This window comes from Sebastes fasciatus, chromosome 7 (assembly GCF_043250625.1).
Source record: "Sebastes fasciatus isolate fSebFas1 chromosome 7, fSebFas1.pri, whole genome shotgun sequence".
In the NCBI taxonomy this organism is placed as follows: domain Eukaryota; kingdom Metazoa; phylum Chordata; class Actinopteri; order Perciformes; family Sebastidae; genus Sebastes; species Sebastes fasciatus.
The window spans coordinates 1,169,189-1,195,508 of NC_133801.1; the positions used below are offsets into that span (position 1 = coordinate 1,169,189).

General features: G+C 45.1%; 1 protein-coding gene across 1 annotated transcript in view; it reads right to left on the minus strand.

The window, feature by feature from the left end:
• Positions 1–3,313: 3,313 nt before the first annotated feature.
• Positions 3,314–26,320, minus strand: part of col4a3 (collagen, type IV, alpha 3) — a 43,862-nt gene continuing 20,855 nt past the window's right edge. The window contains exons 23-52 of the mRNA XM_074640910.1: positions 24,539–24,634; positions 24,159–24,229; positions 23,667–23,855; positions 23,099–23,267; positions 22,535–22,627; positions 22,326–22,430; positions 22,132–22,226; positions 19,589–19,739; positions 19,407–19,520; positions 18,403–18,570; positions 18,234–18,323; positions 17,979–18,113; positions 17,770–17,868; positions 17,557–17,646; positions 16,389–16,528; positions 15,512–15,638; positions 14,342–14,422; positions 14,127–14,228; positions 13,966–14,013; positions 13,690–13,875; positions 12,765–12,895; positions 10,783–10,855; positions 10,602–10,673; positions 10,371–10,496; positions 10,163–10,261; positions 9,698–9,910; positions 7,644–7,821; positions 7,444–7,558; positions 7,125–7,297; positions 3,314–4,946 (exon numbers count right to left, since the gene is read on the minus strand). Of these exons, the coding sequence (XP_074497011.1) occupies positions 4,865–4,946; positions 7,125–7,297; positions 7,444–7,558; positions 7,644–7,821; positions 9,698–9,910; positions 10,163–10,261; positions 10,371–10,496; positions 10,602–10,673; positions 10,783–10,855; positions 12,765–12,895; positions 13,690–13,875; positions 13,966–14,013; positions 14,127–14,228; positions 14,342–14,422; positions 15,512–15,638; positions 16,389–16,528; positions 17,557–17,646; positions 17,770–17,868; positions 17,979–18,113; positions 18,234–18,323; positions 18,403–18,570; positions 19,407–19,520; positions 19,589–19,739; positions 22,132–22,226; positions 22,326–22,430; positions 22,535–22,627; positions 23,099–23,267; positions 23,667–23,855; positions 24,159–24,229; positions 24,539–24,634 (3,611 nt within the window). The 3' untranslated portion in view covers positions 3,314–4,864. The remainder of the gene's footprint in view (positions 4,947–7,124; positions 7,298–7,443; positions 7,559–7,643; positions 7,822–9,697; positions 9,911–10,162; positions 10,262–10,370; positions 10,497–10,601; positions 10,674–10,782; positions 10,856–12,764; positions 12,896–13,689; positions 13,876–13,965; positions 14,014–14,126; positions 14,229–14,341; positions 14,423–15,511; positions 15,639–16,388; positions 16,529–17,556; positions 17,647–17,769; positions 17,869–17,978; positions 18,114–18,233; positions 18,324–18,402; positions 18,571–19,406; positions 19,521–19,588; positions 19,740–22,131; positions 22,227–22,325; positions 22,431–22,534; positions 22,628–23,098; positions 23,268–23,666; positions 23,856–24,158; positions 24,230–24,538; positions 24,635–26,320) is intronic.

Here is a 26,320-nt window from a genome sequence, read left to right on the forward strand (position 1 = left end):
CTGAGGTTTGTTTTGGTTGACGGATACGGAACGGATATGACGTCACGTTACTCAGACTACCACAATAAAAGCGGTAACTTCCTTCTACCTCCTCAGAGACTCAGATGAAGCAGATATATCCATTCTGGTATTTCTTCTAAATGAATCTCCTCAGTTAGCTTTAGGAAAAGATGGCGGTCAGGATCAAAATAACTCCAGAAGTGACGTAATTCAAGTACATAAGTTACGTAACAAATAAGTCATAGTTGACTTGTGGTTTCACACGGGACACGAACATCGGACTGTTGGGGGAGAGTCTGGTGTTTTCGTCAAAGTTTTGGTTAAAATACCTACGGAAGTGGCGTTACTGCGGAGGGGTACTCAGTTGGTTGCAATCTGCAACCACACCACTAGATGTCACTAAATCCTACAAACTGTAGATTTAACCCTCTGAGACCCACAACAGACCCATTTTAGTCTTCTTTAGGAGGTTTACAGGGGGTCTTTAAGGGGTCCAGGAGGTCTTTAGGGGGGTCCAGGAGGTGTTTAGGGCGAGATAGCAGGTCAACAGTAGATGTCACATAGAAGTGGTGAACATCATCTGAAAGCTGGGAACCTGGAGATTAATTTGAGATGCTGCTCAGCACTGTGTGTCAAGTTGTTCTAGTCCTAATTAATTCATTAAAATAAATAGTGAAAGTGTATAAGGGTTTAGAACATGATGATAGAAGTATCTGATGGTCATCCCCATGCTCTATTATGTCTCATAAGTTGTTGCAGCAGTTTTGGGGTTGATTCCATTTGTTACTCAGATTTGGTGCTAAATTTAACCATTTATTTTACCACTGGAGAATTGATAAAAATTTATTTATTTTTTATTTGACCTTTATTTAACCAGGTAAAATCAATTGAGAACCAATTCTCATTTACAATGATGACCTGGCCAAGAGGCAGTAGCACAGTCCACACAAGTGACACAAACAGCACAGATACAATACAGTATGAAAAATGATCAATAATCCCTCCAGAATACCACATTAAGACACCAAGACCTTGAGGAACACTATAGAAAAAGACATGCTGTGATTTGGGATAAAAAACTTTTGACATTTTGGAGATTTCTGCATTTTTTTTGGCGATAGGATGGCGAGCAGAAACCCCCTTATTGTTAATCTAGCTAGGTAAGCCATCCATCCTCTGAATGCTCTAGGTCTCTAGTTTGATCCATCCATCCTCTGAATGCTTTAGGTCTCTAGTCTGATCCATCCATCCTCTGAATGTTCTAGGTCTCTAGTTTGATCCATCCATCCTCTGAATGCTTTAGGTCTCTAGTCTGATCCATCCATCCTCTGAATGCTCTAGGTCTCTAGTTTGTTTGATCCATCCATCCTCTGAATGCTCTAGGTCTCTAGTTTGATCCATCCATCCTCTGAATGCTTTAGGTCTCTAGTCTGATCCATCCATCCTCTGAATGCTTTAGGTCTCTAGTCTGATCCATCCATCCTCTGAATGCTTTAGGTCTCTAGTCTGATCCATCCATCCTCTGAATGCTCTAGGTCTCTAGTTTGATCCATCCATCCTCTGAATGCTTTAGGTCTCTAGTCTGATCCATCCATCCTCTGAATGCTCTAGGTCTCTAGTTTGTTTGATCCATCCATCCTCTGAATGCTCTAGGTCTCTAGTCTGATCCATCCATCCTCTGAATGCTCTAGGTCTCTAGTCTGATCCATCCATCCTCTGAATGCTCTAGGTCTCTAGTCTGATCCATCCATCCTCTGAATGCTCTAGGTCTCTAGTCTGATCCATCCATCCTCTGAATGCTCTAGGTCTCTAGTCTGATCCATCCATCCTCTGAATGCTCTAGGTCTCTAGTCTGATCCATCCATCCTCTGAATGCTCTAGGTCTCTAGTCTGATCCATCCATCCTCTGAATGCTCTAGGTCTCTAGTCTGATCCATCCATCCTCTGAATGCTCTAGGTCTCTAATTTGTGGCTGTAAAGTTTCATGAGGCTGTGATTATCCTAGAGGTCACCAGAGGTCATTTTATACAGTAAGGTCAATGAAATGTCTCCTATGGGGACTAACATCATCACATATGAACATAGTTGGACTCATTGGATCCTAAAGAGTCTCAGCTTTACTGTGATACCCAATTTATGTGATTATCATAAAGTGGGCATGTCTGTAAAGGGGAGACTCGTGGGTACCCATAGAACCCATTTACATTCACATATCTGGAGGTCAAAGGTCAAGGGACCCCTTTGGAAATGGACATGACAGTTTTTCCTCGCTTAAATTTAGCCACACTTTTGATCCTCCTCTGACGATCTTCCTGAGCTTTCTACCAGTTTCTCCTGCTAAAGATTTTTTTTGTCTTCCTCTGAATCAAAGCTCTGAGGAGAAAACAACTGACTCTACGTCCCTTCTTCTTCTTCTTCTTCTTCTTCTTCTTCTTCTTCATCCTCGTCTTCATCTTCATCTCTTTCTCCGAACGCTAATAAACAGCACATTAGCAGCAGCCGGTTGCCGTGGTAACACATTAACAGCAAGCAGTCGTTGCTGAGGAGCCGCTGGCATGAACACACACACACACACACACACTCACACACACACACAGAGAGGGGCATGATGGGAGAGCGGTGACATCACACTTCCTCCCTGTGATGCGTTTCCACCCTGCGTCACTGAGTGAAGTCACCACATCATGTAAATCACAGGACAAAAACTTTAATTTAATTTAAACTGAAACACCTAAAACTTTATTTAAATTGTGTGTTTCAGTTGGTGAACAGGAAGCATTTATTTATTACTCTTTAAATATTACGACGTATTATAATACTACAGTGTGAACGTCCTGCAATCAAACACATCAAGACTCTCCAGGTGCATGTATTTGTTTAATGCCTTTATTGCTAGTGACAGAGATACTGAAAGAGGAGAGAGAGGAACACCATGAGCCCTGGTACATGGGTGGCCCGCTCTCCCAGGTGAGCTACAGCGGCGCCCCTCCAGGTGCATTTATATCATTTCTAAATACGGATGACTTTCGTGGAGGAGTCGACCGTCCAGAATGCTCCGTATATTTTAGTTGATTACTTTCAGTAGGACACGGCCGTCAGTCGCCGGCTGCCCTACCTCACCTCAAGACTCCATAACCGTCCTCCAGAGGGGTCCAGCCCACGTTACCAGACTCCTGCCCGTCCTCCATATTTGTTGGCATTTAGCCTTTCAAAAACAATATTTTAATTTTCATTCAAATTGACGTGTTACCGTTTTTATGAGATTTAAACGTTTTTAAATAAACAGGATACAACAGGAAGTGAGTTCTGGGAAAACATGTTTTTATTAAAACTCAACAAGAATCATATTCACAAAACAAAATGTTCTCACACTCCATCAGTGATATTTAACAATTAGGAGGAGAGTATGTACAAGAAAGCTTCTGGAGATAATGTGGTCCGACCGTAAACACGTCTTTTTATTATCTCATGTACTCCGTTTAATGAAGAATATAAAGAAAGTGTTCCTGAGTCCAGAACAACTGTATGATAGAACAGAACTACGACACCCAGAGTGCATCGCTGCAAGAATCTGCCTATCAGAGAGCTCCAGACTCTGTTGCCCTGCGGAAAATAAAAAATGTGTTTAATGTTGTTTTTCTGTTTTGTCATTCGCTTCAAGTTTTCCTGGAGATCCATCTGGTGGCTGCTGGAGGACCTGCAGCGCCTTCTTCTTCTGTGGTGGCTCAAAGAGGTACTGCAGCTCCAGTCGTAGTAGTATTAGTCGTATTAGTAGCGCTGACAGTAGGGATTGCAGTAGTACTACAGTAGAAATAGCAGTACTTACAACAGTAGCTGTACGCACAGTAATAGTAGCAATAGTTCAACTGATTACAGTAGTAGTAGTAGTATTTGTGTACACAGATTTACTTCTGCATACTCACGATTGTATCAAATATCAAAACATCAAGTAGTACCAGTAGTAGTACTTACAATAGCAGTTGTATTACCAGTAGCTGTACATACAGTAATAGTAGCAAGAGTACTACTGATGACAATAGTAATAGTAGTAGTATTTGTGTACACATATTTTGTGTAACTGTATCAAATATTGGAACACCAAGTAGTACCAGTGGCAGTACTCACAGTAGTATCAGTGCTTACCGTAGTAGTTGTAAATAATGGTAGCAGTACGTTTGCTTACAGTAGTAGTAGTAATCAGGTACACTAACTTATTTTTTTACTTTTTACTGTTTAACTGGAAAACTAAACTTGTATGTTTAAGTATTGTACACCAAGTACCACTGTACTGCATTAGCAGTAGTAGTAGCAATAATGCACATACTGTAGTACTACTTTTAATCATTATACTTTTAGTACTTGTAGTGGTAGTAGTACCAGTCGTAGTACCCTTACATAATTAATTTGAGCAATTTCTTATTTTATTTTACTACCTGTGTTGTACTGAAGTACTTCTAATATTCCTCCGCTACATCTCAGAGGGAAGTACTTTACTTTGTACTTCCATGTACTTTTGAAGTATAAAGTTTTACATTGAGAACTGGAAATTTAATCTGACCTCTGATCTTTGGATACTCGTGTATTACTGATGGTACTTACTTTTACTGTTGTGCAGGGATTATAACGTAGCAGTAAAAGTATTTTTGACATGAAGTCGTTGCTACTTGTGTTTAAAGGATGTGGTAGTATTAGTAGCAGTAACAGTAGTAGTAGTAATATTAGTGCTCTATTTAACACTCAGAGGCGTGCTGATGTCTGCAGCACAGCGCTGCTGGTGAGAGTACAGTAGTAGTAGTAGTAGTATGAGTATTGTTAGCAGCAGTAGTATTTACAGCAGTAGTAGTAGTATCAGCAGTGTTGATGTTCACAGTTGCTTCATACAGACTCGACAGCGGCTGATCAGACTGCCTGGAAACTCTCCCGTATCCGTCTGAGGCTTCGGTTTACTGCAGGAGGAGAGACGGCAGGTTGATCAGTGTTCAGGGAACGAATGTACTTCTCTTTAGTTCATCACATCATCCACGACGACGACGTTGTTCTGAACCTCCTCAGCTGCTGGTTGAACGTACGCTGCCCCCTGCTGCTGTCTGAGAGGACTGCAGCAGGATTATATCAGCCTGAAAGCTCAAACACTCAACTTTAATGGTGTTTCTGCAACTACGGACATTTTAAAGTCCCAGCAATGAAATGTATTTTTTTTTAAATTTGCAGTGTAATGCGTGATAAATATATACGCAGTGTTATTACCCATTTTGACATAAAAAATTACTAAATAATGTGATTTAATACAATAAACTATGGTTCTAACATTTCAACATGTAAAAGTTGATGATGTTATGGATGGTCAGTTTGATCAGGGAGAATTTAGCTCGAAGCATTTTCAATAAAACACCTCTACCAGGTTTTGTCTCGTGTATGTCTTAATGGGGATCAAATGAAAAATAATTGTTCCTTATTTAATTTCAGATTAATTATAATAATTTGAGTTGGACAAATGAAAATCAATTTCATTTAGTTGATGTAATTATTTTATTTTAGCTGTATTTGATAAAAATTAGTTGGTCTAACTCAATTAATTTATATTGTATAAATATACTTAGTTTGAGTTGGGTTTACACATATGTATTGGATGGAAAACCTTCCCACAATTTAATTGAGTTCATCCAGTGAGTTATTTTTTTGCATTTTGTGTCCAAACACCATTTTTCTTCACATCCCTCAGCTGTGAGATACGTAAAATTAGCTAATTCAGTTATAATATGACATTATTTCTAATGGACTTGTTTCATATACATATTACTTTGCACCATATTAACATAATTTATTTGTTTACAACTCATTTATATGATTTGTTGAGTCCTTTCTGAGTCCTTACCATGACACTGAACTGATAATATATGTGTGACATATGTGTCTGTACAAATATGTTTCTGTACAAATATGTTTCTGTCATGTCCTGTTGTTTTTAGATTATTTTATCTGTCAATGTTTTAACTGATTTTTGTAAGGTGTCCTTGGGTGTCCAGAAAGGCGCCACTAAATAAAATGTATTATTATTATTATTATTATTAAAGCCTTCAGACGTGGTGGTGTTTACTGTGTTCACCAGTAGAGTCCATATTAACGCCCCCCTCATGTCGTATTCACGACCTCGTCAGTGGAAAGTTTCTGAAAGCTCCGAGTTCACAAGTTGTGAAGTGTTTGTTGACGTCGTCAGAAATGGCTGAGGCCTTGGAAGTTAGTTAATATATTGATGATACTGTTGCATACCTGAACGTGTTGTGTACTTGAACGTTTCCTTAAAGGTGTGTTGTACCTGAACATGTTGATGCAGGTGTGTTGTACCTGAACATGTTGACGACACTGTTGCGTACCTGAACATGTTGATGCATGTGTGTTGTACCTGAACATGTTGATGCAGGTGTGTTGTACCTGAACATGTTGATACAGGTGTGTTGTACCTGAACATATTGATACAGGTGTGTTGTACCTGAACATGTTGATGCAGGTGTGTTGTACCTGAACATGTTGATGCAGGTGTGTTGTACCTGAACGTGTTGATGCAGGTGTGTTGTACCTGAACGTGTTGATGCAGGTGTGTTGTACCTGAACGTGTTGATGCAGGTGTGTTGTACCTGAACGTGTTGATGCAGGTGTGTTGTACCTGAACATGTTGATACAGGTGTGTTGTACCTGAACATGTTGACGACACTGTTGCATACCTGAACGTGTCGATGCAGGTGTGTTGTACCTGAACATGTTGATGACACTGTTGCGTACCTGAACGTGCCCTTAAAGGTGTACTGTACCTGAACATGTCGTTGGGGTTGAGCGCAGCCAGCCAGTTCACAAGTTGTGAAGTGTTTGTTGACGTCGTCAGAAATGGCTGAGGCCTTGGAAGTTAGTTAATATATTGACGATACTGTTGCATACCTGAACGTGTTGTGTACTTGAACGTTTCCTTAAAGGTGTGTTGTACCTGAACATGTTGATGCAGGTGTGTTGTACCTGAACATGTTGACGACACTGTTGCGTACCTGAACATGTTGATGCATGTGTGTTGTACCTGAACATGTTGATGACACTGTTGCGTACCTGAACGTGTCCTTAAAGGTGTACTGTACCTGAACATGTCGTTGGGGTTGAGCGCAGCCAGCCAGTAGCTGTAGGAGTCGGTGTAGTAGTTGCAGGTTCCTCTGCCGTGACACTCGATGAAGGGAATCTTCCTGAAGTTTTCCAGACAGGATCCGGGAGAGGCCAGAGGCTGACCCGACCCCTCCGCCCCGACTCCTGTTTCCTACACACCAACAGCATCAACAGCAGGGGTCAAAGGTCACGGTCAACCATTCTCATGCATCTCTGAGAGGGTCTATTTAGTTAACTGATCGATAGAACTGACAAAAGTTAAACCTGAGTATTTTAGACTCAACAATACCAGCTCACCATCACGAAGGAGTATCCGAACCAGAGAGGGTCCCAGTCTGACGGACACTCTGGTATTATACTGGTCTGACTGTGGATGGCGATCACGTTGGCTCTGGCCTCACACACCGTACACCTTCAACACAAACGTGTCCATGGTAAACACACGTTGTTCTCTGTTATGGTAGCACAGCGTGTGTGTGTTCATGTGTGTGTGTTACCGGCTGATGTAATTCTTCAGTGATTCCCCCGAGATAAACGGCATGCTGCCCGGCAGGAGTTCATCGGTGGACAGCCAATAGGAGTAGTCGTTGCGCGAGGCGTAGCGGCAGGTGCTGTCAGTGTTACAGAACAGGAAGGGCATGGTGGTAAAACGAGGTAAACAACTACCTAATGTACCTGGCGAGAGAGAGAGAGACAAACAGATGTTTTTGTGATGTAAAGTTCCTCTTTTATTAGTAAAGTACGTAAAGAATTTTAACACAGTGATTAGGTCCCGGTGTTAGCTGGAGGCTAACCAAAGGAAAGACTGGAGGCTAATGCTAGCAGTGGGCTAACATTAGCTGGAGGCTAACCAAAGGAAAGACTGGAGGCTAATGCTAGCAGTGGGCTAACATTAGCTGGAGGCTAACACTAGCAGTGGGCTAACATTAGCTGGAGGCTAACGCTAGCAGTGGGCTAACATTAGCTGGAGGCTAACGCTAGCAGTGGGCTAACATTAGCTGGAGGCTAACGCTAGCAGTGGGTTAACATTAGCTGGAGGCTAACGCTAGCAGTGGGTTAACATTAGCTGGAGGCTAACGCTAGCAGTGGGCTAACATTCGCTGGAGGCTAACGCTAGCAGTGGGCTAACATTCGCTGGAGGCTAACCAAAGGAAAGACTGGAGGCTAATGCTAGCAGTGGGCTAACATTAGCTGGAGGCTAACCAAAGGAAAGACTGGAGGCTAATGCTAGCAGTGGGCTAACATTAGCTGGAGGCTAACGCTAGCAGTGGGTTAACATTAGCTGGAGGCTAACGCTAGCAGTGGGCTAACATTAGCTGGAGGCTAACGCTAGCAGTGGGCTAACATTAGCTGGAGGCTAACGCTAGCAGTGGGTTAACATTAGCTGGAGGCTAACGCTAGCAGTGGGTTAACATTAGCTGGAGGCTAACGCTAGCAGTGGGTTAACATTAGCTGGAGGCTAACGCTAGCAGTGGGCTAACATTCGCTGGAGGCTAACGCTAGCAGTGGGCTAACATTAGCTGGAGGCTAACGCTAGCAGTGGGTTAACATTAGCTGGAGGCTAACACTAGCAGTGGGCTAACATTAGCTGGAGGCTAACGCTAGCAGTGGGCTAACATTAGCTGGAGGCTAACGCTAGCAGTGGGCTAACATTCGCTGGAGGCTAACGCTAGCAGTGGGTTAACATTAGCTGGAGGCTAACGCTAGCAGTGGGTTAACATTAGCTGGAGGCTAACGCTAGCAGTGGGCTAACATTCGCTGGAGGCTAACGCTAGCAGTGGGCTAACATTAGCTGGAGGCTAACGCTAGCAGTGGGCTAACATTCGCTGGAGGCTAACGCTAGCAGTGGGCTAACATTCGCTGGAGGCTAACGCTAGCAGTGGGTTAACATTAGCTGGAGGCTAACGCTAGCAGTGGGCTAAAGCTCCACATCTAAATGTCCTCTGTGTTGTTGTCTGAATCCAGATCTCAGACATTAGAGATGAGTAACTGATTGGAGCTCTAGAGCTACAATATCAGAGAAGCGTTTCAGAGACGGAGAGGAATGATGCTAATAGTTTAGCATGATGCTAACAGCAGCTAACGTGAGCCGTTAGCTGCTGTTAGCAGAAGGCTAAACTATTAGCATCATTCCTCTCCGTCTCTGAAACGCTTCTCTGATGTCGTCCGACTCTCTTTGTGACTGACTTTACTGAGACATCCACAGATTTATACGCCCTCAATTTATCTTTACAGCGCTGCCGTTGGCCTCCAGCCCGCTGGTCAGACGGCCCGTTGGCCACCGGCCCGCTGGTCAGACGGCCCGTTGGCCACCGGCCCGCCGGTGGTCTAATCTGGTCCCGTTGGTTCATGTTAACTTTTTCAACTACCTCTGGTGATCCTGGAGAGAGAGTGACGGCACATGTTGAGAGAAACTAGATTATATTCAGCCATCGTTAAAAAAAACAAGACAACAATACTTGCTAGCCAGCGTTAGCTAACGTGTTCAGAGAGTTCATCTGCCTCCACTAAACACCTTCAGTTCTGTACCTGAGTGAATGTACTTAGTTACCCAGGTCTTGTCCGTGAGCTCGGTTGTTTCCGTTGATGAACAGCAGGGAGTATCCGCTGTACATCTGAGTAGCTCCTGCAGGGCATTCTGGGATAAAGAGTTGCTGGCTGTGTCTGGTGAACAGGAAGCCGTCGTTCTCTGGCGCGTCCCTGAAGGGACCCGATCGTCCTTGGATACCTTTAGCACCGACCGAACCTCGTGGACCTGCGGCACCTGTCGACACAGAGTCAGTTCTGGGGTGGTAAAGGGGGTCCGGCAGAGTGAAGCTGAATCAGGTGCTCCTCAGATTTGTTGAGTTTCAAAAGTATTAATGTTGATATTTTGAAAGAACTAATGCGTTCAGCAGGTATTCAGGACTACCAGGATGAGCTTAAAATCAATTATTAAAAAGAACAATATTATAATCTCAGTAATATTTCCAATGTTAGTTGTGTGTTTCTGTTTTGAAGCTGACAGATCTCTTACCTTTTGATCCAGCGAACCCTTGGTCTCCCTGATCCCCTTTCAATCCGGGACGACCAAGTAGTCCTCTTCTACCAGCCCTCCCTCCGCTGCCCTTCAAACCTGCGGCCACAAAACACAGCACTGTCTTCTAAAACAGCAGCTCTACTGTGGTGGTATTTACACAGCTCACACCTGAAGGATTGAAACTGAACTATTATTCCAGACTCACCTGGACCTCCAGGTGTCCCTTGGGCCCCTGGGGGTCCTTTCGGTCCTGGGTCTCCCTGGGCTCCAGCTGGGCCTTCGTCTCCTGGCAACAGCACCACCTTCCCGTATACGTCCTTCCCCCTCTGGCCTGCAGGGGGCAGTATTCAGAACTACAGTTGGTACTTCTACCAGCGCACAGTATTCAGTACATTATAGTGTTAGTAGTCAGCAGTACTACACTCCACTGTGTTACCTCTCCTCCCAGGTGGTCCTGGAGCTCCTCGTGAGCCGCCGCTACCTGGTGGTCCGTCCTCCCCCTTCATACCTGGAACCCACAGTTATTCTTTACTATCGCGGGATGATGAATGTCCATGTGGTTGTCAGACAGAACTCTTTGTTTGTAGTTGTACTGGTTATCTGACTGGAGTTCTTACCAACAGGTCCTGTGACACCAGTGTCTCCCATCAGGCCTTTGGGTCCATGTGGGCCCGGTGGTCTGTCTTCACCCTGTCAACAACAACTCTATTAAATACACTCGGACGTGTTTTAAGTGAGGATTTAATCAATTTGATTCAGTTTTCTGTTAAAAATGTTAAAGATTATTTAGAAAATACTTTTAATTGAAGAGAATTGACTAGATCCCTCGGGGCCCTATCTTAAACCCGGAGCAAAGCGGAGCACAGACACCGTTGCTAGTTTCAGACCGATGTAGTTTCACGCCCAACGCCCACGTTGTGTAATGCCCGGTTCAGACTACACCATATCAGCCCGATTATACCCCGACACGGCCGTCGTAGGGTGTCGACTCGGATCGGGAATGATAAATGAGTGTCGTGTGCGACAATCGATCGTTTTTATCCGGTGTAGGGTGTCATAGTACACGAAATCAACAACGCCGCGTCCGGGACGCCTCACAACGTCCCGACAGAAAGTCTAGCATGTTCAATTTTTTTTTGCTTTCCACGACGTCTTCTGAGCACAGACGCACACAGCTGTAAACAGAAGGCTACTTAATTATGCAGAATGATGTCATCGGACCTTCAACTGCTGCCGGACCTCGCGGTAGGATATTCATCTAGGTTGTGTCGGAGTAAAAAACACCACCGCCGTGGAGCATCCCATTGCGCGCCCGCTTTCTTTTCTCGCTGTGAATTATATCGTTATTGTTTTCCCCTGGAGCCTCGTGGGCTTTACATGGTGGGGCCCCCGGGGGGGCTTGAGCCCCGGTAAAGCCCGTATATATTAAGACGGTGGTGCCGGGAGAGTGTGTGTTGTCAGAACAGGGGACCGACGTGCAGCCTGTCATGTGTCGCGGCCAAATCACGACAAAAATGTATGACTCTCAATCGTCTATTCTGACCATCGTAACCGTCAGACATATCCTGTAGTCTGATCCTAGCATGAGTAGCACGAGTAGCAAATGTACTTGCGCCCATGTTGGTCTTAAAAAAGACCAGACGGAAACCAAAGAAAGTCCGCACCGGGCTACTTCTGAGGTATGTCCATATCGGGCAACCTCGAAGATAAGTTCGAAGTGGCCAGCTCTTGTAGCTGTGGGCACAATAAATTTTTTTGGGTGGGCAGGGGCGTCCTTTAACCACAAGGTTGGCGGTTCAATCCCCGGCTCCTACAGGCTTCATGTTGAAATGTCCTTGAGCGAGACACTAAACCCCTTACAGCAGCCCACTGCTCCTAAAATACTTAGGATGGGTTAAATGCAGAGGTCAGATTTCATGTATGTACCTGTATGTACTATGACAAATAAAGGTTTCTTCTTCTAAAATGAGGTGTGGTCAGGCGCTTTGTTGGCGCATTGCTATCTCGAGGCAGCAGAAAGCGACTAACCAACAAAAACCTGGTCTAAAGTCTGGTGCAGTATTTTCCTGCTATTCAAAGGGTTCATTATTCAGATAGCAAGATGAGTCTACAGGTTCACAAGGTTTTGGGGCCCTTTCCCCCTAAACGGCGGTGTTTTGAGGCTGATTGATCCACGCGTTACGCACCGCCTCCATCTACGTTCCGACCCCTCACCTCTGGTCAAGTGCTTTGGAGTGACGGAAAGAATGAGATCGCGGATACAAGCGGACGAAATGAGTTTCCTCCGTAGGGTGGCTGGGCTCAGCCTTAGAGAGCGGGTGAGGAGCTCGGAGTAGAGACGCTGCTCCTTCACCTCTAAAGGGACCAGCTGAGGTGGCTCAACATCTGATCAGGATGCCTCCTGGACGCCTCCCTGTGGAGGTTTTCTGGGCACATCTAACTGGTAAGAGGCCCCGGGGTAGACCCAGAACATGCTGGGTCTACCCAGAAAGAGCTGGAAAACATCGCTGGGAGAGAGGGACGCCTGGAATTCCATGCTAAGCCTACTGCCCCCGAGATCCGGATAAGCGGAAGGAAATGGATGGATGGATGTACTGACCGGTATGCCTTGAGGGCCAGGGTCACCAGGGTAACCAGGCGGTCCCGGGCCACCTGTTGCTCCTTTAAATCCCATCTCTCCTTTAAAACCAGGACCTGGAGGACCAGGAGGACCCCGAAAACCCGGCGGACCTACAGAGACACAGACATGATTATTTTCTTTAGCTTTCTGACCATCTGAAGTTAACTCAGCATCTGCCTTCTCTTAACCTTCATTTAGAGACTCGTATCACGTTAAGGAAGCTAGTTGGAAGTCTAGTTGTCTCCGTATGCAGATGATTAATGATTGTCTGTATGTACAAACAAAAGTAAGAGGCAACAATGGAAGGGTTTTCCCTTGGTCCAGACCTACTGAGCTAAACTACAGGTGTGAAAGAGACCTCAGGGTCACAGCTTTAAACCAAATGATGACATCAGATAGCCGAGGTTGCGGGTATTAGGTCATAAACCAGGTGCATTGGGACTAATCATCAGTGACTTGACATGGACTTATCAAGTTTTTCAGGTCTTTCAACATCAGATACCGTCATCCTGGAGAGCCAGCAGGGCCTGATCAGACCCGGACTCGTGTCCCAGCAGCATTACCCCACAGATCTCCCCTTCTGGTCCATGTTTTTGGGTACACGGCGAGCTCTTCATCCCCTTCTCTGAAGGTGCCCTACCAGCTCCTGGTACTTAGGACTCTTACTCTTGTGAAGTATTGGACACAATGTTGACCTGATGATGGGTTAGAGTTCATCCTGAGGGGAACATGAATGATGAGATGTTTCTGCCTTCGTGGATGAGAACTCCTCAAGAGCTCGGAGGAATGGAAACTTCAACATCAAGATCAAAATCTCCAGAGCCGCTACCAAATGGACCTTGTGGTGAGATGACTTTGTCAGTCCACTCATTGTTTGATTAATAAACTCAATGTGCCTCGTCACCTTTGGGTCCTCGACCTCCAGGGAGTCCATTTTCTCCTTTGCCTCCTTCAGTGCAGACTCCCTCCCTGCCAGGATAACCAAGAGGACCAGGAGGTCCAGGAGGACCAGGGCAACCTGGGTTTCCCCCAGGACCATGGGGACCAGGTGGACCACAGACACCAGGAGGACCCTCCTCCCCAGCACACCCTGAGGAGACCAGAGGAGGTGGGAGAGTATTGTGTTTTATTTCCTCTTCTTATGCCTGAACTAAACTCACAATCACAACTGAGGACTCACCAGGAGGACCTGTCTTCCCCTCTGGGCCCCGGGGTCCAATTCCAGGAGCTGGGGGAAAAGAAAGCAACCAATCAGAGATCCAGACCACCACCAGGCTGGGTTATGAGCTGAATCTGAAACCTGAACTGTCCCATCAGTTTTCATCCAGTCCGGTCTCCTACCTCCCATGGCTCCTTTCTCTCCAGGAGGTCCAGGTATGCCGTCCTGTCCCTGGTTCCCTCTGGGACCAGCTGGACCAGGATCTCCAGGAGCCCCCTTGTTACCTGGAGATGAAGATACAATTAACTGACTGAAACGTCTAAAAGTCTTTAAATCAGTAGCAGTGTTACTGCAGTAGTACTGTAGTACTGCTACCTGATGTAACTGGTTTATGTACCTGTGAGGCCGGTGGGTCCCGGAGGGCCATTTTTCCCCGCAGGACCATCACAACCCTTTTCACCAGGAGTCCCAGGAGGACCTGATATAGACAGACAGACAGACAGACAGACGGAGAGACAGATAATCAGACAGACAGGTTAATGGAGGCTTTCATTTAGCTTGTGGAAGGTGTGGTAATCTATGCTCCTCTCAGCTTTACGGAGCGTTCTAGTGAGTTACAGCTGTCAACTTTATAGGGTTGGGCAATTGGACGAATATATTGACTATCAGCGTTTGGCTGAATACATCGCCGGATGTTTCTTTTGGGGCAATTGTTTTGTCATTTTACTTTGCTAATTTAATGGTCGACCTCCAAAGAACAAGTGAGGGACACGAATCTGTTAACTGCAGGAATATATCCGCAATGTTCCTAAGGTCTCAACTGCTCAAGTGGTTGATATTGAAATGGTCACAACATAGAAGTACTTAGTCTTTCAAATCACACATTGAAAACCTGGTTTCCTAGCTGATTCTTATCATGTTTCTCCCTCCAGGCGAGGAAACATTTGATTTCGGCAACTTTTTGACCTTTACTGGATTACAATAATCCGCTCTATATGATTACACCCGACCAGTGCCTAAAGAAGCTAGATACTGGTTACCATTGTTGTCACCGTCTGTGCACAGATGCTGTTGGACTTTTCCTTTTTGTTGAGACTTCAGACTATCTTGTGTTCATCTTTTTAGTGGATTATTAGTTCCGTATTGTCTAGAGTATTTTGGTTTTCTGTTATATTCATTCATTCTAGTGTTTCCTGTTTTATTGTGATAAGTTCCCTCCTCTTGTGTCTTGACTGGTTTTACTTCCTGCCTTTGTTTGTTTCCCGCCTTTTGTGATTATCTGCCCCGCCCTGATTTGTTCCACCTGTGTTCAATCATCCTGTTCTCCAGGTGGATTTAGTCCGTGTGGTTCCCCTGATTCTTTGTCAGTTCATTGTCGCTCCTCAAGAGTTGTGTTTCTCCTGGTGTTTCCCTGAGCTTTTTGCCAGTATTTGAGTTTCTAGTTTTCTTGTCTGCTGTACATAGCAACGGTCTGCTATAAAGAGATACTAGAACGTAGAACGCCGTAATTGACCAATCAGAATCGAGTATTCAACAAAGCCGTGTAATAAACTGTAATAAATCATACCTCTGCATCCCGGGTGTCCAGAAAGTCCTTCGGGGCCACAGGGGCCACAGTCTCCTGGAGGACCAGAGTTCCCACTGTCCCCTGGTTTCCCCTTCGCACCTGGTGATCCTGAACATCCTGGACTCCCCTGAGAGGGGGACCAAGGAGGGGAAGACACTTCAATAAGTGTTGTTACAACGGAAATTTGCCTTTTTTAAGGAGCTTTTAAATCTATAACAGAAGATATATCCAGGTCATAAATACATAAATATGTCAAATGTGTTCAAATTAAACATAACACATGAAACAGAAACCATCAAAACAGAGATGGAGCAGACAAAACTGGTTAAGACTTGGGGCCATAGACCGGCAACATAAAGCAGAACGTCATCTGCATACAAGGATATCAGGTTAGGGGTTAAAGCACCTTAAAATAATATATTAAAGGACATTCCATAAATATTGACAGCTGGACCTCTAGATAAATTTAAACTGATGAACCTGATACCTCTGACAGAATTCACAAGTAAGGGATAATGTGCAGCGAGCCGGTCATTATTGTGAAATAAACCCCTTCAACCCGATGCAAGACCCCTTCATATCGTTTATTTCACAACAATGACCCGCTAGCTGGACATTATCCTGATTATTACACGGCTACTTACTGAAAAAATCAATATTTTGACACAAAAACGGTCCTCCAGAGTCCGATATCAGAGCTGCGTCTATAGCAACAGTCGGTTATACGTAGCAGCGGTCTGTTATACATAGCAACGGTCTGTCATACATAGCAACGGTCTGTTACACGTAGCAACGGTCTGTTATACATAGCAACGGTCTGTTATTTGTTGAGCTGGGTCTAATGATTAAAAGGGTTAGTCATGCTCGTGTTTGATACCTTCTCTCCTGGAAATCCTTTAGAACCTGGTCCAGGTTGACTTGGTTCTCCTTTAGCACCGTTAAGTCCTTCTGGTCCTGGTTTTCCGTCTGATCCAGGTTCCCCACAAGGCCCTGCACAACCTTTGTCACCTTTAAAACCTGGACAGAAAGCACCGGGAGATTTTAGAGAAGTCGATCCTCCCAGAGAGGTAAAGTTTGTCTTCTTAAAGTCAAAGTACTGTTACAGAGAGTTGATGTTTTAGAAGTATAAAACATCAACTACGAAAAAGTAGTATACTTCAAGTTTATTTTATGAAGTAAAGTGAAGTATACTTTATGTAGTAGGTACTAAAATCAATGCAACAGTAGTATACTTGTAAGTGTGCCACTTTAAAATGTCTTGGGATTAAATTGGCCCACGTTTTAGTTTATAAAAGTACTTGATATTGTACTTTGACTTTGAGTACACCGCTAGTTTACTTCTAAGTTGTATTTTGTACTGCAACTAAACTATGAAGTGAACTATACTACAAAGGAAATTATAGGTATACTTTTAGTTTACGAGTTATATACTTGTAGCTCACTTTTTAGTTTATGAAAGTACACTTCAGAGTATACTCTCAGTAAACTAGTAGTTTAAAAGTTTTTGCTGCAATTATACTCGTAGGTTTTCTTTAACTTACAGTACTTAGCCAATGATTTATGCATGACATAAAGAGACTTTTGCTATTCGACTTGATGTTTTGTGATGAAAGGCCTCCGCGGAGAACAGAGAACGGAGAACGCAAAAATGTAGATTAAAGTAAATTAATATCAAAACATACGATTACAAACTTTCGCACGCTTATAGGCTACTGTATCAAAAAGCAAGCATAAGCAAAGAATAATTAAGTATGCTTTTATTAAGCATATCTCTGATAAGTACGTGAAAGGTAAACTGAAACTACTCTTTTATTTTCAGTTTAAAAGAAGTATACTAATAGCACACTTGAATAAACATATTTCTAGTCATGGTGTGTTTCAGACCGCTAACATTGATCTTTTTCAAGCTCTAGTGTTGCTGCACAGTTCAATTTGAGGTTCTTAAATTCCGCGTATTGTTTACAGACACTTAAATTTATTGTTTTATTAATTTTAAATCCTCAGATATTTGCCTTTTTAAAATGTTTGTGTTGGTGGATCGTTACCTGGCTTCCCCATCTCTCCTTGGTCACCGTTGAGTCCACAGGGACCAGGAGGACCTTTCTCTCCATCTCTGCCGGTGTCTCCAGGAAGTCCTGACAGAAACACACACATTCATATATGAACTCGTCACTCATACTTTTTCAATAGACACTACGTTGCAGGTAGCCAATAGAGGTCCAAACAAACAAACAGTATTTTCGATTGGTTGTGTTCACCTTGCGGCCCGCCGTTTCCAGGTCTACCGTTGCTGCCGTCAGGGCCCTGTGGCCCCCGGAGGCCCTTCTCTCCTTCACTACCAGTGATACCTGTGGGCCCTGAGGGTGAGACAGGAAGCAGACAGACAGAAGAAGAAGACTAAAACGATACTCGACACAGTTTCTCCCAGTACTACTAGTGTCACATAGAACTGAGTAGAACAGAGTACCAGGTTCTCCAGAGTCTCCAGGATCTCCGTACATCTCCACAGCTGTCTGGAACCCTTTTGGTCCGGTTTCTCCTCGGTCCCCCTGAAGCCCCTGAGGCCCCTGAGAACCCCTCACCCCGTCTACACCCATCTGACCTGACAGACAGACAGACAGACAGACAGGCAGACAGACAGACAGGTCGTAGACAGTTACAGTCAGACAAAACTGATTGATTGATTGATTGATTGATTGATTGGTTGGTTGGTTAATGAAACCTTTCGGTCCTGGCTGTCCCGTCTCTCCTGGTTTCCCATCATCCCCTGGAGTCCCGAGGGCTCCTGGAGGACCCAAGTCCCCTCTGGTACCTAACACACACATATATGTGATTTACTTGCAGCTCAAAGTGTGTTTCAGCAGGTTTACAGAGTGGCCACGCCTCCTTACCTGTGCTCCCTGTCTCCCCATTGGTCCCTCTCAGGCCCTTCAGTCCAACTTCCCCTGCTGGACCCGGAGCTCCATCAAATCCCGACGCCCCCTGCGGTCCCTGAGGCCCCATGGCTCCTACGCCCGGCCGCCCTGGGTCACCGTTCACACCCTTTGGGCCCCGAGTCCCTGCAAGAAGAGATACCTGTTGTTAGACAGGTGAGTTTTCTCATCGTGGTTTTAGTTTATTTTATAAACTCTCAGCTCAGGAAATGTTCTGGTAATCTCCTTTTATTTACGAGTCAGATGAGGAGGTGGATATAAGATCCTGTGTAGGGACACAAACATGTAGAGATATTACTAGGGATGCACCGATACCACTTTTTTCAGACCGAGTACAAGTACTTACATTTGGGTACTCGCCGATACCGAGTACCGATACGAGTACTTCTCTGTGCCAAAAGACTCGCTAACAACCAGTTGGAGGGTGTGAGCGACACACGGCAGGCTGGGGAGTCCTGCATACGAGGCAGTGCGCCGCCACCGGCTCTAGGTCGGCTTGGAAAGGCTCGGGACGAAGGTGCTTCCCAGGGCCGTGGCCAAAGCGTCCCTGGGGCAGACCATCCGTAGTGCGTCCCAACCGTGTTGTGCCCCCAGGGCGGGGCTCGGCCCATGTAAAAGGCGCCAGGGGTCTGTGGCGATGTCGGCAACCCACGGAAACACGGACCAAGGAGTCTAACGCATGCATGAGTCAGAGGGTGCAAGCAAAACCCCGTGGCGCAATGAAAGTGAGGGCCGGCGTGCGCCGGCTGAGGTGGGATCGGTTGGGCACACCACCGGCCCGTCTCGCCCGCAATGTCGGGGAGGTGGAGCGTGACCCGAAAGATGCTGACGAGAGGTTAACGTCAAGCTGCCGTAAAGTTGTATTGGTGCCGTTTTATCGGAGCCGTTTTGCGAGTACGAATAAAAGTACATGAACACAGTATCGGACCCAATACTGGTATCGGTGCATCCCTAGATATTACCTGTGAATCCGATGACCCCCATCTGTCCCTGCTCTCCTTCAGGTCCTGGAGCTCCAGGTAAACACAGTCCAACAGAACCAAAGGGACCAGGTACACCATCCAGGCCACTACGACCTGAGAGACACTTCAGTTCAGTAAAAGTTCACTTTGTTTTCAAACCCATCAGATCTTAAATGAGGTACCTTTGGGTCCAGGAGGTCCGTCTTGTCCTGGAGGTCCTGGAGCTCCATCTTGTCCTTGGGATCCGGGGTTACCTTGGGGCCCCACAGAGCCGTCTTCCCCCTGGGGGCCAGACTGACCCTGCTGACCTGGGAAACCGATACCGCTGTCCCCCTGTGACCACAGAGACCAACATGAAAGTAAGTAAACCACCACAGGATACAGTTGGCGTTCTATGGGTACCCACGAGTCCCCCCTTTACAGACACTTTATGATAATCACATGTAGTACAAATGTGTTATTGTCTCCTATTCTAAAATGGTGTATCTGAATATTTCTGCATTCTGGGGTCCCTAAACAGTCTATGAATTATATAAATTGGGTCTCACTGTAAAGCTAAGACTAACAAACTAGAGACCTAGAGCATTCAGAGGATGGATGGATCAGACTAGAGACCTAGAGCATTCAGAGGATGGATGGATCAAACTAGAGACCTAGAGCTTTCAGAGGATGGATGGATCAGACTAGAGACCTAGAGCATTCAGAGGATGGATGGATCAAACTAGAGACCTAGAGCTTTCAGAGGATGGATGGATCAAACTAGAGACCTAGAGCTTTCAGAGGATGGATGGATCAAACTAGAGACCTAGAGCTTTCAGAGGATGGATGGATCAGACTAGAGACCTAGAGCATTCAGAGGATGGATGGATCAGACTAGAGACCTAGAGCATTCAGAGGATGGATGGATCAAACTAGAGACCTAGAGCATTCAGAGGATGGATGGATCAAACTAGAGACCTAGAGCATTCAGAGGATGGATGGATCAAACTAGAGACCTAGAGCTTTCAGAGGATGGATGGATCAAACTAGAGACCTAGAGCTTTCAGAGGATGGATGGATCAAACTAGAGACCTAGAGCTTTCAGAGGATGGATGGATCAGACTAGAGACCTAGAGCATTCAGAGGATGGATGGCTTTCCTAGCTAGATTAACAACAAGTACTCGCCGAAAAATGTAATTCTTGCAGAAATCTCCAAAATGTCCAAAAGTGTTTCATACCAAATCCCAGCATGTCTTGTTCCTCAAGGTCTTGGTGTCTTAATGTGGTATTTTGGAGGGATTATTGATAATTTTTTATCAATTCTCCAGTGGTAAAAAAATGGTTCAATTTAGCATCGTGTAACAAATGGTATCAACCCCAAAAATCCCAGTTTTCCCAGCTGTCAGATGATGTACACCACATCTACTGCTGACCTGCTCTCAGCCCTAAAGACCCCCTGTATCCCCTAAAAAAGACTAAAGCAGCTCTATTGTAGGTTTCAGAGGGTTAATGAGCATTGTTTTGGAAAGTTCTTGAGGTTGCTTTGTGTGTAAATCCCTGTGTGATATGTATCGCATATGTCAAAACATCCTGCAACTGTCTTGAAACTACACAGAGTTCACTCAAATATCCAAGTTTTTTTTAGGGTGATGACATCGAGGGGGGTCACTTCTCAGGACCATCCAATCTCTGTACGCCCAAAGTGACAGCTGTGTTCGGGTTTTCGGCAGTAAGTCGGACTCGTTTCCGGTGGGAGTTGGCCTCCGCCAGGGCTACACTTTGTCACCAATCGTGTTGGTGATATTCATGGACAGGATATCGAGGTGTAGTCAGGGGGAGGTAGGTCTGCAGTTCGGTGTGTTGAGGATCTCAACGCTGCTTATTGCAGATGATGTGGTCCTGTTGACATCATCGGTCTGCGACCTCCAGCACTCACTGGATCGGTTCGCAGCCGAGGGTGAAGCGGCGGGATGAGGATCAGCACCTCTAAATCTGAGGCCATGGTTCTCAGCAGGAAACCGATGGATTGCCTACTCCGGGTAGGGAGTGAGTCCTACCGCAAGTGAAGGAGTTAAAGTACCCTGGGGTCTTGTTCGCGAGTGAGGGGACTATGGAACGTGAGATTGGCCGGAGAATCGGAGCAGCAGGGGGGGGGTATTGCATTCGCTTTACCGCACCGTTGTGTGCCTTCCGGCACAGCTCTCGATCTACCGGTCAGTCTTCGTTCCTACTCTCACCTATGGTCATGAGGGTTGGGTCATGACCCAAAGAACTAGATCGCGGGTACAAGTGGCCGAAATGGGTTTCCTCAGGAGGGTGGATGGCGTCTCCCTTAGAGATAGGGTGAGAAGCTCAGTCATCCGTGAGGGACTCGGAGTAGAGCCGCTGCTCCTTTGCGTTGAAAGGAGCCAGCTGAGGTGGTTCAACATCTGGTAAGGATGCCCCCTCGGTGCCTCCCTAGGGAGGTGTTCCAGACACGACCAGCTGGGAGGAGACCGCAGGGAAGACCCAGGACTAGGTGGAGAGATTATATCTCCACACTGGCCTGGGAACGCCTCGGGATCCCCCAGTCAGAGCTGGTTAATGTGGCTCGGGAAAGGGAGGTTTGGGGTCCCCTGCTGGAGCTGTTGGCCCTGCGACCCGACCCCGGATAAGCGGTTGATGATGGATGAGTGAGTGACATCGAGGGGATAACCTTTACTTTCTTTATGTTGATGACTTCCTGTCTGTACGAGTCCACGTTACCTTGGTGCCCGGCATCCCTGGGGGTCCTGATGGCCCCGCCCGTCCCTTGATACCAAAACTTGGTAAACCTGGAGCTCCTGGGGGGCCCTTGAGTCCTGAGTTAGACCAAAACAATGTTATTATTGTTATTTATCTTATCTTCATTACACCCTCAGCTGACTGTTTAACTGTTCAACACCGTTCATAAACCGGACCTTTGACCCCGGGGAAGCCCGGAGGCCCCTGGACTGAAAATCCATCATCTCCTCTTTCTCCCTTTGGACCAACAGATCCTGGAGCACCTAGAGGTCCCGTCACACCTGAGACCAGCAGGAGAGACGACAACAGCTGAGTATCTTCATCAGGTTCCTTTTTTAAAAAAAAGTAATTTCGACACACAAAGCTAAAGGTCGACCCGTTTCACCTTCAGGTCCGGGGTTTCCTGATAAACCTTTCTCTCCTTTCTGTCCTGGATCTCCTGGAGAGGTTCTGATTTCACCTGGAGAACCTTTTTCACCTGGACGAACAGACAGAGCGGCTGTTAGTGTGTGTTCTGGGTCTGAGAGTTAACTTAGGACTACAACCAGTCCTACCTAGGAGTTCTTTATTTCAGATAAAAGACCCCACGTACAATTGTAATGGTGACGTCCAATCAGGGAATAATGATTGTGTCCAAATAACTTTTAATCCGCTCTCACTGAGGAGCCTTGAGTCATTATCCATCAGTTTAATTTTATGAATTTTTATGACAGAATTGTAATTGTTGTAAAGCTGCATTTTCTCAGTTTCTGCAGAGACGGCCCGAGTTCTCCTCTACATCCCACACAAAGTCTCAGAAATGATTCAGTTTTTGTCAAAACGATCATTTTAATAACCTTAAAGCTTCTGCAGACTGGAAGCATCTCAATGATTTTACTCCTCGTGACCAACAAACCATCATCAGGAGTGACTTCTGGGTTTGACCCCCCTCCAGTCCAGACACGCTCACCTGGTTTTCCAGGATCTCCTCGCTGTCCCAGGACTCCCACATTGCCTTTAGATCCTGGAGGTCCTGGATCCCCAATTCCAGGTGGTCCTGAAGGTCCCATCTGTCCTGGTAGTCCTCTGAAACCAGTCTCCCCGAGCGGGCCCCGTTCTCCTTTAGGTCCCAGAGGCCCCTGAGAGCAGCATTACAGAGAAACGGCATCTAAATATCACTTCTGTTCCGTCAAAGTTAACGAGATAATAACATGTTAATGTGATTTTTAGGTTGTAGTGGCTCAGTTTTAAAGCTAGACTGAAGATACTGGTATCATATGAAACTAGAGAACCTGATGAATCCATCGGTACCAACCATGTCATACTAGCTTGTCATGAAGGAGGTTAAATAACCTGTAAAAATGAAGTGTTACTGAGATTTCAGCCCACAGAACATCAAATATATCCCTACTTATAGATATGTAAGAAACACGACTATATCAAGTTTCCATCAGAACCCTGTTTTCTTTGTGTTTGAGGTCTTAGAGCCGGTCTGGACTGAACAGACGGTCTCTACGGACGACGTATCTGATACTCACAGGGTTTCCTTTCTGTCCCAGAACACCTTTTGATCCCGTAAGTCCCGAAGATCCGTCAACTCCCTCGAAACCTTGTTGTCCAGACTCCCCCCGGTCCCCTTCCTCACCCTTCTGCCCAACCCTCTGCATGATCCCAGGGTCACCAACAGGACCTGGAGCACCCGGGAGGCCCGGGATACCAAAGGGGCCCTAAATCCAGAACAACAGGGAGTAATGAGGTATCTCAATAATCACACCGAAGTTACAATCTCACTATCCAATCAGAAGGCTCTCCATCAGAATGTCTTGATTGATCCAGTTGTCTCTTTCTGATTGGTGAGTGAATATCGCGTCAGTTAAGCTGAACAATTGTGCATTTTGCGATAAAAGCAACAAATTGGTCACAGATGTAGGTTTATATGTTGATAAGATATAGATATCGGGGCACGACAAATTTGGTCCCTGAGGGCCGTGGCAGCCATTTAGAAGAGTGTATGGAGGTGATCAGCTCACCTGTGGACCAGGTGGTCCTCCAACACCTTTGACCCCTTCGTGACCTTTGGGTCCTGGAAATCCGACCGATCCTGGACACAGAATGACATCACAGAGACAGACAGGTGAGTTTTACCTGCTTGTCATCTTAACACTGAATCTGACGCTGGATCAGATCCTGCTGTCTGCTGGTGTGGTCACTGTGAACACGTTTAAAGTTTCATTATTCTGTGACAATGAGAATTAATCATTTACACTTCAAGTTAAAAGTGAATAACAACTAAAAACTTGAAAGACTTTTACTTTAGTAAATAATGATGGCGATGCTGACGTCTAGCTGTCAGACTCCGTCGATCACCGGACCAATATCTAAAATAATCAGAGTCAGGTGTGGTTCTTACCTGTCACCCCGTCTTCACCTGGCTCTCCGGGTTTACCTGGAGGTCCCGGCGGACCAGGAATGAGCGGACAGACCGTGCACAACTCCCCCTTCTCACCTGACAAACAACAATCAATCAATTACACAAAACACCTCAATCTCATGAATATCAGAAGTCTTAATAGGGCCCGAGCACCGACCAGGTGAGGCCCTAGTGAAATCGCTATGTTTTTTATTATTCTCCGAAATGAATTTCATTTTTTAGGGTTTAAACATGCTCAAAAACGAACGACAATTTGCACATGAAAAGGGTTAAAATTTATATATTTTATGGGTCTCGCATATAGGTGTGACAAAATGGCTCGATAGCGTCCACTACAAAATTGCTAAACTTGAGGCCCTCTTTGTTGTACTGTACAGCTAGGGTCCGAATAACATCCCAAAAAATCCGATAAATGTTCGAAAAATGTCTGAAAACAGAAAATTACCAAGAAATGTCCAAAAAAAAGTCTGAAAAATGTCAGAAAAAATGTCAGAAAAAAATCAAAAAATGTCCCAAAAATATCCAAAGAAAAACTCATAAACTTTCGAAATATTACCGAAAATGTTCCAAAAAAAAGTCAGAATGTCAAATCTGAAAAATGTCCAAAAGAAATCTAATAAATGTTCGAAAAATGTCAGAAAATGTCTGCAAAGGTCTAAAACATAGTCTGAAAGAAGCTGAAAAAAGTTTAAAAACAAAAGTCAAATTAAAATCTGATGAATGTTTGATAAGTTTTCGAAAAATGTCAGAAAATGTCCAAAAATGCTTGAAAAAAATCTGAAATTTTTTTGAAAATTAGTTATTGGATATTTTATCATTTATTTTCGGAATTTTTTTCGGACATTTACCGGACTTTTTTCAGGCATTTTTCTGACATTTTTGGACAATTTGCGGACTTTTGGACATTTGTGTTGTGGTGTTTAAAAAGGGAAATAAAAGCCCCTCGTCTACAGACTGGTCTCTACAGAGCTCAAGCTCATAGCGGTCTGTGAGCGTCACCGCCCGACTGGCGAGGTGGTGACCCCGGCAGGCGCTATAGCAAGCTGTCACGGCAGTTTGTGGAGCTTCTTAACTCTGAAAATGTCGGAGCAAATGTTCGATTCACCGTCTAATATCGTAAAACTGTCAATATTCAAAATCTACACAGTTGATTTCTCTCCTCAGAAACTCTCAGAAGTGAATTTAGTGATGAAATAGCTACGAAAAATGTAAAAAACGAGCCGGTTCTGGCTGCTGTGGTTGTTGTAACCGTAGCCTGTAGCGGTCCAGCGCTTTGCATTGTGGGATACAGTAGGCGAGGTAGACTGGTCCGATGCAGACGGGAGAGTTTTTCCAAATCAGTACAACATCCAGGTATTTTTGGCATACTGTGGATTTAGCTTTTGTTCGCATACTGCATACTACATTTTGGCCAAATCAGTACGTAGTACTAGTATAGTATGAGGTTGTACTACTTGTATAGTATGAGGTTGTACTACTAGTATAGTATGAGGTTGTACTACTAGTATAGTATGAGGTTGTACTACTTGTATAGTATGAGGTTGTACTACTAGTACAGTATGAGGTTGTACTACTAGTATAGTATGAGGTAGTACTACTAGTATAGTATGAGGTTGTACTGCTAGTATAGTATGAGGTTGTACTACTAGTACAGTATGAGGTTGTACTACTAGTATACTATGAGGTTGTACTGCTAGTTTACGATGAGGTTGTACTACTAGTACAGTATGAGGTTGTACTACTAGTACAGTATGAGGTTGT